Source organism: Zootoca vivipara, chromosome 9 (assembly GCF_963506605.1).
Source record: "Zootoca vivipara chromosome 9, rZooViv1.1, whole genome shotgun sequence".
NCBI classification, from domain to species: Eukaryota; Metazoa; Chordata; class Lepidosauria; order Squamata; family Lacertidae; genus Zootoca; species Zootoca vivipara.
Window position 1 is genome coordinate 7,682,003 of NC_083284.1, and position 12,226 is coordinate 7,694,228.

General features: G+C 44.1%; 1 protein-coding gene across 3 annotated transcripts in view; it reads left to right on the forward strand.

Moving 5' to 3' along the window:
- The window catches only part of CTNNA2 (catenin alpha 2), a 540,562-nt gene that overhangs the window by 447,087 nt on the left and 81,249 nt on the right, over positions 1-12,226 (forward strand). For all 3 annotated transcript variants that reach the window (XM_035103044.2, XM_035103046.2, XM_035103047.2), the window contains 2 exons: positions 9,925-10,017; positions 10,354-10,510. In XM_035103044.2, coding sequence (XP_034958935.1) covers positions 9,925-10,017; positions 10,354-10,510 — 250 coding nt within the window. The remainder of the gene's footprint in view (positions 1-9,924; positions 10,018-10,353; positions 10,511-12,226) is intronic.

The following is a 12,226-nucleotide window of genomic DNA, read 5'->3' on the forward strand; positions in this document are numbered from 1 at the left end:
AAAAGGGTCAATCAAGGCTGCCCAGTGACTCTGAAGCACTGGATGCAGTAACTCTGAATATCTTCCTGCAGTATAGGGTGTAGATCCTGTACACCAGGGATATGGAAACCTCAGATCTGGGGGCTGAATGCACCCCTCCAGATCTCTCTGTCTGGCCCCTGGGACTCTCCATAGGTCAGACACTCCACTAGCCCTGTTCATCGCTAAAACAAGTGATTATACCTGACCACAGTATGCCCTTGAACCAGGGTCGACCCAGGATGCTTTGCCACCTGAGGCAAAATGGAAAATGATGCCTGCTGCCACTGCCTGAGGCAACTGAAGGTTGCCCAGGGAAACCCTGGCATGCTAAAGACAGTGGCAGACCATCCGAGGGTCCCTATTTTCCGGGGACAGTCCTGGATTTACAGAAGCCATTCCAGTTTATGATTTGATCCCATCCCAGATAGTACCACTTTCCCTTAATATCCCTATTTTCATTGGCGAAATGTTGGAAGGTATGGAGTTATGCGACTTCTAAGCCAAGATGACAAGATACAACCTTTTTTATATATATAAAAAAATCAAACTGTACAGTGGCACCTTAGAGACCAACTAAGTTTGTTCTGGGTATAAGTTTTCTTGTGGTCCCAGAAAAAAATTAGTTGGTGTCTAAGGTGTCACTGGACAATTTTTTTCATATTTCTAAAAAAATTTTTGACTGTGTCAGACCAACATGGCTACCTACCTGAATATACAACCTTTAGATGACATCTGAAGACAGCCCATATAGGGAAGTTTTTAATGTCGATAAGTTTTATTATGTTTTTATATATGTTGGAAACCACCTAGATTGGCTGTGGCAGCCCAGTAAGATGGGCTGGGTATAAATAATTAAACTATTATTATTATCATTATTATTATTATTATGATGATTATTAAAAATAAGGTGTCTCTATTTTCATCAAAGAAATGTGCAACAAGTGCAGGAGGCAGTGAACAGGGCATTTCTCAGGGCAGCTCTTGCCTGGAGGTATGGGAGTGTGTAGTGTGTAGTAGTACAGTGGGTAAAAATGGTGATATGTCCTTTATATGAAGGCATTCAATTACAAGTACCTCCCTCTGTGCCTAGTGTGCATTTCTGTCTACTCACTGGGAAGCATGCAGACATATCTCAGGCTGTGGACCCTCCAATCCAGTCCAAGAAAACCCTCGGGTCCTGTCCCCCCTCCCCGCCCCAACACTCTATGTATGGTAGTATATTGCAGTGGCTGTAAATAGAAATAAACAGATTGATTAAATAATGCCAACCATGCAATGATTCAAATCATCTCCCATCCATTGAAAAGAACAACAACACAGAAGCTATGTTATTAAAATCTTGCCTCTGTTTGGCACGGAGTTAATCTTTGCTTTGTCCTGTCACAGTGTGCGCTGCAGAAAATTGGTCATGACTTCATAGGAAAGTTGAAGGCACACCAACGTATCTGGGAAGATTTCGTGCCCATTCGCAAGCACTGTGTTCTTTGTGTGGGAGGTGGGTTTGCAGATTTTCCCCCTTCAACATCGGAGACGGTTAAACATCTCTTGCTCCTTGCTTGTTTCTCATTGCACTGTTTGTTCAGTGCTTTCTTTTCAGTATGGAAAATAAATAATCAGGTAGAACTGCTGGTGGAGTGGGGGTAAAAACAACAACACACCAGCACCCCCCTTTACTCCATTCTCAGATTGAACATTGGAAAAGAACCCTCAATTTGGGGGAAGACAGGTAAAAGGAGATGGATGTGCCCATTTATCTCTGACCTTCGCAGAAGGAATTCTGTCAGATAGGAGTAATAAATTTTTCTTCTGCGAATTGAAGGAGCATAAATGTGCACCATCAGGAAGTAAAAAGTGTTTATCCGTGTGCCTTAGAAAATAAATCAATCACCTTAATTTCTCCCTGTCGCTTCCAACACTATTTCCCCATCAGTCCCTGTTGGCAGGGGCAGGGGCTGTGTATAATGTTGGGGTGGCATTTGGCAGGGAAGAGAGGGGGGTTCCTTAGTCCACCCCAAACTCTTAATATGTTTGTAGGAGGAAAGATGCCAGTGGAACTTTCTGGCCTTTGGCTCGGGTAAAAGCTTTGGGATCTCATAATGCACACCTCAAATAAGACGCTAGGGTCACAAGGCTTGTAGGTTGGTGGAGAGTGAACACTCACCTTTCCACTGTCATCTAACACTCACCTTTCCAGAGAGTCCTTTGCATTGGGATGGATTCCACCACAACAGGGTTTTTTGCTCATACAGATTCATCAAAGTTCTTCCACCTACAGCACAATCCTATCCTACTAAGTTCAATGAGATGTTTTGCCACTCGCAGGCTAGTGTTTCCCAGTTATCAGCGCTTATACTATATTTGTTTTGATTTGCCTTGAGAACACCTTTAAATCTCTTTTGTTGTCCCCTGGTATTTCAATGGAGTGATAAGTGATCCCTGACTCTCAAAAGTTGCCTAGTGGCATCTATTTCAGACTGTTTCAGAAATAAAATGGCCATGTTCCATTTTGGGGGGAAATGTTTTGACTTATTTATGAGTCATTCGAAAATGAGCTATGGTTGACTTGTCCATCTGTTGCTTTCATATAAAATGGAATCCCCAATTATAGATGCTACAGATCACCATGCGGAAAAGTGGAGCAGGGTATTTAATTTCCAAAATAAGATAAGTGAATCCCAAACCTGCTGGAAATCTGTACCTAGGTGGCTATGGACTAGTTGTGTACTCAACTGCACTCATCTAGAATGAGGACAGCAGACACAGTGAATGGGTTGCACTATGGGACATGCTTTCCTATAATAGTAATGTTTAAGGGTGCATACCCGCCCTGATGCAGTCCAAGTGGAAGATCTTTGTCTGCTTAGGAGAACACCAAGATTAGCAAGAGGAAGGAAAGAAGGGAGGGAGGGAGGAAAGAAAGAAGGAATAGCAAAGAGGGCAGATTCTCTCCAAACTCTTAAAAAGCACTATGCATGCATCACATGCATAAATAACCCAGGTCTCTTGTCAGGTGAATCCACTGGAATGAAGGCTTGCACAGCAGACTGCACAGAGCCATTGTCTGCATTTGATCAGAGGAGGAAGCAGGAAGTACCAGAAGATATAAGGGAAATAGCGGAAGGGAAGAGATGGAGGGGATGGAGCAGCTTAGAGGAGGAAGGAGGTGGGATGAAGACAGGATAAAACAGAGTAGGAGGCGAGGGGGCAGGGAAGGGGTGAAGGAGAGCGATGAGGGCAGAACCAGATGCAGCTGGTAGGAGGAACTGAGAAGTGGGAGGGAGGGAGGTGGGGTCGACAGAGACAGGGATGACAATAGACAAGGGGGAAGAGGTGAACAAGGACATGAGAGTGGGAGGGCTGTAAAGGAGGAGAGAGAGAGAGAGAGAGAGAGAGAGAGAGAGAGAGAGAGAGAGAGAGAGAGAGAGAGAGAGAGAGAGAGAGAGAGCAGGAAATGGCAGGATAAGCATCCAAGCAAAGAGGAAGAAAAGGCAGCAAAATGAGGAAAACAGCAGAGGAGTGGCATGGAAGATGGACCAGTATGGGGAAGGGGAGCAAGAGAGCGAAAGGCTTGTGTGACACACTCAGTTCTTTTGCAATTCCACCAGAGGCATATTTAAGTGAGTGTGAACGGTTCAACCACACTGGACTGGGTGCAGAGCTGAGAGGGTGCCGCAGGGGGCACCAAAATAAGGATTTAGAACAGAGTGTGAGAGGCAGGGTGTGTGTCAAATTTTGGCATCGCACAAGGGGCCACTGAAATTTAAAAGCCCAAAGACCGCCACTAATCACCACCCCACCCCTTTTGTTGTGGGCCCAACATTTTAACAGTAGAATGCACTGGTCTCCCCAAACTCAATGCAGAATTACTTGCTGCCAAATTGAGAGGTAGGAAATGGTGTGTCCAGCTGTGCTCACCGGGAGAATCATCAAAGGCTGAACTTCTCCAGAATGAGATAAGTCCCTGTTCTCACCAGACAGAGGACACCATTTATATGTTCAACAGTCTTGCTCGCTGGGCTGAGCAAGAAGGAGAATTTATTCTGGATTGTTCCCTCCCAGTTTTGCCTTGCCCTCCACTCCAGATGAAACCCAAGATAAGCCTGGTCTAGCCTGCACCAGTTTTCCAAATAATCATCTATAAGGTCTTGCCCCTTCCTCCCACCTTTCCACATTCCCTGCCTCCTCAATTCACTTTTTGCTTTTGATGAATGTGGCTTGAAAGTTCACAGTGCAAGAAACCAACTTACCTGCATGGTGCTAAATAGCTTATTTTTCTTTTATACCTGTTTGTGGAATTAACAATCATTGGTTGTAACAGTAATAGTAATAGTAATTCCCTCCATGGACTTTGTTTTCCTAGCTGAGTCAGCTGTCCAGTTGCAGAGCTAATCTCTGTGACCTTCTAATAAAAAGTCCTTTCTTCTTCTTCTGTTGAATCAGCCTTACAAAAAGCACACATTTAGCTGCTTGAGCCACTTAATGAATACTAATTTAGAAACAATTTAGCCAGGTACCTTGGCATGCATATATATTTTATGGGCCACTTGCGTTGGCAAGAACCTGGTTCTCCTTAAATGCATTGTTGCTCCCACAGTGACAAATGGACTTAGATCAGTTCCTGAAGGCTGAAGTAGATATGACGAAGATGCAAACATGCTGTGTGGGTGGGTGTAGAATCTGGATCAATAGTGTGAGTGTGCGTTCAACTTCTAAAACAACGTACCCCAAACAACTCTATCCTCCATCCTGGCAAACAAGAGGTATTATTACAGTTCATAGAATCATAGAATTGTAGCTTTGGAAGGGAACCTGAGGTTCATCTATCCCAACCCACTATATTGCAGGAATCTCAGATACAGCATCCATGGCAGATCCAACCTTTGCTTAAGCATGGGGTTTTCCAGAGTTTTGGAGTACATTGACAACAATAGGCTAAGGACACACAGTTCTACCTCTCCTTTACATCTGCAGGCAAGGCAGTGGATGTGCAGGACTGATGTCTTGGCTCTGTAAAGCAGCGTTTCTCAACCGCTGTTCCGTGGCACACTAGTGTGCCGCGAGACGCTGGCTGGTGTGCCGCGACGTGCGGCGACGAGAAGGGCGATTTGCATTGTCACGTGCCTAGCGGCCGCCAATAAACAACGCTGACCCGCCGGAAAGCAATATTTCTCCTCCTCTTTCCCAAAGCTCAGTGCAAATGAGCCTGGCGGCCGCCAATACACGACACTGACCCGCCAGAAAGCAATATTTGGCAAGTGTTTCTTACAGTCATAATTATAATATAGGGCGGCACAGAGTTAAATTTTTTAACTTTTTTTATGGTGGTGTGCCTCGTGATTTTTTTCACGGAACAAGTGTGCCGTGGCCCAAAAAAGGTTGAGAAACACTGCTGTAAAGGACTGGATGAGAGACAACAAAGTGAAGCTCGGGTTACACTGCCTCTGAAGGAGCGGGTGCATAGCTTGGGGGTACTTCTGGATTGGTACATGGGTCTGAGCCACTGAGCCTCTTGAGCTTGCTGATCAGAAGGTCAGTGGTTTGAATTCACATGACGGGGTGAGCTCCCTTTGCGCTGTCCCAGCTCCTGCCAACCTAGCAGTTCAAAAGCACGGCAGTGCAAGTAGACAAATAGGTACCACTGTGGCAGGAAGGTAAACAGTGTTTCCGTGTGCTCTGGCTTCAGTCACGGTGTCTCGTTGCACCAGAAGTGGTTTATTCATGCTGGCCACATGAACCAGAAAGGTGTCTGTGGACAAACGCTGGCTCCCCCCCCCCAAAGGTGAGATGAGCGCCACACCCCATAGTCACCTTTGACTGGACTTAACTGTCCAGGGGTCCTTTACCTTGCCTTTACTCTGGATCCTTTGCTTTCACTTGAGGCCCACATGGCCTAAGTGGCATGGAGTGCCTTCCATCAGTTTCGGCTGGCGGCCCAGCTGCACCCCTATCTGGACATGGCTAGCTTAACTTCTGCCACCTATGCTCTGGTAATCTGTAGGTTAGATTACTGCAATGCATTATACATAGGGCTGCCTCTGAAGGCAGTTTGGAAACTTCAGCTGGTGCAGAATTCGGCAGCCAGGTTGCTCACTGGGGCAAAATGGTTTGAGCACAGTACACTGATCCTGGCCATACTGCACTTGCTGCTGATTAGTTTCCATGCCCAACTCAAAGTGCTGGTTTTGAACCACAACACCTTAACGGCTCAGGACCACCATACCTCAAGGACCACCTCTTTCCATATGAACCGACCTAGACCCTGTGATTGTCATCTAAGGCCCTTCTTTGTGTGCTTCCTCCATGAGATATTTGGAAAGTATTGACACAAGAATGTGCCTTTTCTAAGGTGACTACTCCTAAGTGCAGAACCTGACATTTGTCCCTATTGAAATCATTTCTCTTAGTTTGGGCCCAGTTCCCCAATCTGTTAAGGTCATCTTGAATCAAATTCTGTCTTCTGAGGCATTAGCTAGCCCTCCCAGTTTGGTGTCATCTAAGATCCTGAAGCTGAGACTGCAATACTTTGGCCACCTCGTGAGAAGAGAAGACTCCTTGGAAAAGGCCCTGATGTTGGGAAAGGTTGAGGGCACAAGGAGAAGGGGATGACAGAGGACGAGATGGTTGGACAGTGTTCTCAAAGCTATTAACATGAGTTTGACCAAACTGCGGAAGGCAGTGGAAGACAGGTGTGCCTGGCGTGGTCTGGTCCATGGGGTCACAAAGAGTCGGACACACCTAAACAACAACTTTTTTGATGCTGCTGATGATGATGATGATGATGAGCATCCTCTCAATTCCTTCATCCAAGTTTCATCCATTTTTTTATTGCAAGCTCTTTCAAAGCATTGTGACACTCAGGTTGCCACTCAATAGAATGAAGTATATTTGTGGGACTCCCATGAAGAAGTGGTAAACACCCTCCAAGTAGGGTTCTCCATCATTACACCCCATGATGAATCATGAGTGTGATAAATAGTTGTCTGTGTGCCTTGTCTCACACCCATCCTCCCCCCCGCATTTTAATATCTTAAAACAGCCTTACCCAACCTGGTGCCCTCCAGCTGTTTTGGACTATAGCTCCCAACAGTCTGGGGCCAACTGTAGCTGCAGTCGAAAACAACTAGAGAACATGAGGCTGGGAAAGGCTCTCTTGACTCAATCTGCAGCCTAGCTTGGTGAAAATTGATGAATTGTTGCTTCTAAAAAGCAGGACAGCACTAGCACTTAAAGTCAGACCTAAGCATTAGTGTATTCAGCATGTGATTCCCCACCCCTACAAAGAAAGAGTCTAAGATGACCCACCAGTGATGGATTGAAAAGGCTTCTCTTTTCTTAGCCTGCTACCAGCTTGATGGTTCTGTTGCCATTTCAAGGTACCCTATTATGGTGCCATTAAAGTGGCTTTCAGGTGATATTCAGTGGACTCAAGAATAGGTTAGATATATATATAGTGCTTTTGGAGCCTTAGGACAGTGCTTTCATCTTGAGGATCATAAAAGGGGAAAGGAAGCTTGAAAGATGGTTTATTTTGTAACAGGAGAAGCACATGTCTCTGTCTGCCCTGCCCATCTGAACTTTAATGTTCCTTGCTAGTGTTTAAGGCCCCCAATCCTGCACTGTCTTTTAAGTTGAAAGATCTGAATTCCTAGCCCTGCCTTCGCATCCTAATTACTGTTTGCTGTAGCTTTGGGGGGCTTTTTAATGAAGATTAGGGGTATCCTTTGATGTATGCAAAGCAGCAGCTGACGAGCAAACACAGCAAATCAGCTGGAGCCTGTCATCTTAACGGAGCATTTCTGATGTGGGCGCTGCAGGGCTGTTAGTGAAAAGGCCAATTCATTTGTCTCCTTTTGAAATAAAAACAAGATCCCTCACGTTTCAATCAAGAGCTGGGACGGGATGTGTCTGGAAGGCTTTTCTTGGCGCCTAGAGTGGCTGTTGCTTCCATAGGTCTTGACACGGCAATGCATGCAAGTCGAGTCCTTGATAACAGTGGAGTGAAATTGGGGGAGGTGGAGGGGGGACGCTACTTGAACAGATGGATCCGGGCTTATATGGTGCTGTGCATTGGAAACAGGAACAGATTAATGCCACGAGGGGAGACCAAAGGAATGGCAAAAGAGGAACAGAGGCATTTGAACTCATTCATGAATCATTTCCAACTGGTAGCTTTGCCTCTGGGCACAATAAATAATACCCAAGCAGAATATTTATTAAACACGTTTTTTTTTGTTTTAATAGAGAATTAGAATTTGGAGTCGATAAGCTTTTCAGATACCCAAGCCAGATCTGGCTTCATTTTTCACATCTGCCACTCAACTTGCTTTGCTTATTTGTTTGATTAATGTTAAAAAGTTTTCAGGCCAGGAGTTCCTCTTCTAAACTTCTTAAAGCTTAAGTGTTGCACATATTGTATTTTACTTTATTATGGGGGGATGCTATCTGGAGGGAGAGAAGTTCTTGCTTCTGTTCATGTTGGCACAGTGATTTGTGAAAAACACAGTCTTAATAACAGTGGATAACAATATCATGAAGGATAAGGTTGCCAATGGCTACTAGCCATGATGGCTGTGCTCTGCCTCTAACAGTCAGAGACAGTACCTTCTGAAAACCAGTTACAGGTCTGCCACTGTGAGAACAGGACACTGGATTGAATGGACTTGATCCACATCATTTGCCATGATTCTGTGTGGCACAGTTCTCTATCCAAAATTAGCACTAGAGATTAGCAACATGGGATATTTATGGGATTTGAACCAGGGCCAGATAACATGTTGCATTTATTGTTAATAAAAGTGTAGGAGAGGCAGAGGGAGTTCAAGCATGAATAATTCTTCTGATAATTACCATTTCCAATGCACCAGAACTTCTCATTCTTTCTCAGCGCAAAGCTCCCTGAGCTTAGGATGGGAATGGGGGAGAAATTTGTTTCAGTTCACATTTAAAGTTGAATCTACCTAATCTAATTCAACCTCTTGGGAACAATATGTTAATTGAAACACAGCCATCCTTCAAAATGCAAACTTCTCCAAATTTTGCAATGTGGTTCTCCAGCCAAGCAATGTTTATGGAAATGTGTGTGCTAGTGTAGAGTAGATATTTTTATGAAACTAGCATGCAAAAGTGAATTAAAAGTGGTGCCTCGCAAGACAATTTAATTCGTTCCACGAGTCAATTCGTTTTGCGAAAAAATCGTCTTGCGAATCGTGGTTCCCCATAGGAATGCATTGAAATTTCTTTTTTTGCCCATGGGAACGCATTAATTAAATTTCAATGCATTCCTATGGGAAACCACGATTCGCAAGATGACTTTTTCACAAAACAAATTCATCTTGTGAGTCGCCATCAGATCGCAAGATGCATTCGTCTTGCGAAAAATTCGTCTTGCAGGGCATTCGTCTTGCGAGGTACCACTGTATATCAGGGGAACGTGCTTTGCAAAAATGTCCCAGGGGGGGGGTGAATTTGCATTTACGGAGGCATTTTCATGAGAACTTTTTAAAAAATGTCAAAACTGATACAGAAATATGGAGAATTAAAGATAAGGTTGAGAAAATTAGAAACCTGAAACTGACACCTTCGGCCATTCCTACCTACCTAAGGGACCTCAAGGCATAGGCGGTCTTTCTGATTATGTTGCATCATGATTCAGCAGCTTGTTCTTTCAGCCAGGAGCAAAGATAGATTTGGTAAGTGAACTTTCTACCCCCTTTTAGGTCTTACTTTCACTCTGGGAGGTTTCTGATCAAGATTGATGAAGGCTCACAAAAAGCTAATACCCTTAACATGCAATTTCTTTGTTCCTAGGCATTTTTCCATACAGATAAAAAAGAGAGAGGGGAGAATTATCCATATTGCCAGCAAACCCATTTTTATTTTTTATTTTGCTGGCTTTTATTGCAGGTTGCCAATTTGGCCTGTTCAATTTCCAATAACGAAGAAGGTGTAAAATTAGTCCGCATGGCAGCAACCCAGATTGATAGTCTGTGTCCACAGGTAAGCCATATTTGTGCATGAAAAATATGTCTGTGCGTGTATATACTTGGAAGCCTTCTGCAGTATTAAAGAGCATAAGGTGCTTGACATAGAAAAACACCCGGTACGAAGATTAGAGTCTTGTGCCTTCCATTATATTGTTGATTGCCTTGCCCAAATAGCGAAAAATGCATTTGTATACTGAGCCTCGCTTAATGAACGGAGCGATCAAAGCACACAGCTGGGCTTTTAATGTAGTCTTTAATCAAATTGTTCTTTTTTTCCCTTGAGAAGGGGGTCTCTCTCTCTCTCTCTTTCTCTTTGTCATTGCTCACAAGAACCAATTCTGACTCATAGGTGATAAACGCAGCCCTGACATTGGCTGCCAGGCCCCAAAGCAAAGTGGCCCAAGACAACATGGACGTCTTCAAAGACCAGTGGGAGAAGCAAGTGCGGGTTCTCACCGAGGCCGTCGATGACATCACTTCTGTGGATGATTTCCTCTCTGTCTCAGGTAACACCATCCAAACAACATCCATTAAATGAACAGGTGGAATTGTTCCAGGATGAGTCTTCATAAGCCAAGCCCAGCTTTATCAAAGCATGAATCACTTTCCTTAGGGCATCTCTAAGTGATTTTTCAATACAATGAAACTATGAAAAACCAAAAAAGGAACAATTGCATATATAAGAACAACATCACACACACACACACACACACACACACACACACACAGCAATTTGAAACAGCAGCAGCAATTTGAAACAGCAGCCGATCAAAGTGGTCAAGTGGGCACATGTGGAATAAGGCAATTTTGTTATGGACTTGATAAACTAATAGTAACACCTTGAACCTGGCCTGGTAGCAAATCAGCAGATCTCTGAGTACAGGAGTTAGGCATCCCCAAACTCTGCCCTCCAGATGTTTTGGGACTACAGTTCCCATCATCCCTGACCACTGGTCCTGTTAGCCAGGGATGATGGGAGTTGTAGGCCAAAAACATCTGGAGGGCTGAGTTTGGGGGTGCCTGAGTTAGATGCTGGCAAAGCCTCACTCCTGGCACCAGTCATGCCGCAGCATTCTGCACTAACCACAGTTTCCAGGTCCAAAGTGAGGAAAGACCCACATAGAGGGCATTGCGGTAATCCAGCCTTGAAGTAACCAGCACATGGGATAAGTACTCTTTTTGCCATCCCTAATCTGATTCAGACCAAGAGAGAGCCTGTCAATGTCGCAATGAGCTTCAGCAGCCACATGTTCAATCCTTGCCCTAAACATTTCAAATTTTTCCCCCTAATTTTTTTCCCCATAACTCTGTTGGCTGTGGATTGCTGTGGAAAGCACAAGAAGCACTTTGAAAACTAGCAGAAGGGTTTGCAAAGGAAGTTGCCCGGCAACTAATGCTCTAAGACAAATGGTAAAAGGTGCACAAATGACAACTGTGGATCAAGCAGGCATTTTGGAATAGCTTCAGCTGTTGGCACACGCCTCCCAAAATCAGCAAGGTCAGGGACAGAGACTCACCTTCTCTGGGACCATCTGTTCCCCTTGAACCTTGTTTTTTACTCCAGTGGTTCCAAGCAAATAGCTGCCATTTGGCAGTCTCAAGTACCCTTTGCTGATAGGAACTATGCCAAGATTTTGAACATTATTTTAGAGTAAAAAACATAGTCTTATACACGGAAAAGTACGATACCTTTGTTTCAATGGTAAATAACTTTGTGTCTGCATCTTTATTTATAATTATTTATTAAATTTGTATACCACCCTTCACCTGCAGATTTCAGGTCGGTCTGTAAAGATACAAGATAAGAACACCAAATGCATAATAAAAACAAGAACAAGAAGAAAACAAAGCAATAACCACTGCCTTCCTGCACCCCCTCCCGCAAACACATTTAAAAGAATATAGAGTGTTAGTCTGAGGGTTTGTGGTAGTTCACCCACAACTGGAATCTAGCTGCCGACAGCTAGCTGATTTTTTGTTTGTTTGTTTTAATTTATATACCAGCCTATACCCAGAGGTCTCAGGGTGGTTCACAGAAAAGTTCACAATATATAAAATCAAAATAAGGACAGTAATCCAATAGCACCCCCCAAAAAAGAGCCACATTTTGAAAGGGTATGGTATGTCGATCAGGTTAACCAAAGGCCTGGTTAAAAAGGAATGCTTTTGCCTGGCGCCTAAAGGTATATAAAGAAGGCGCCAGGTGAACTTCCCTGACGAGA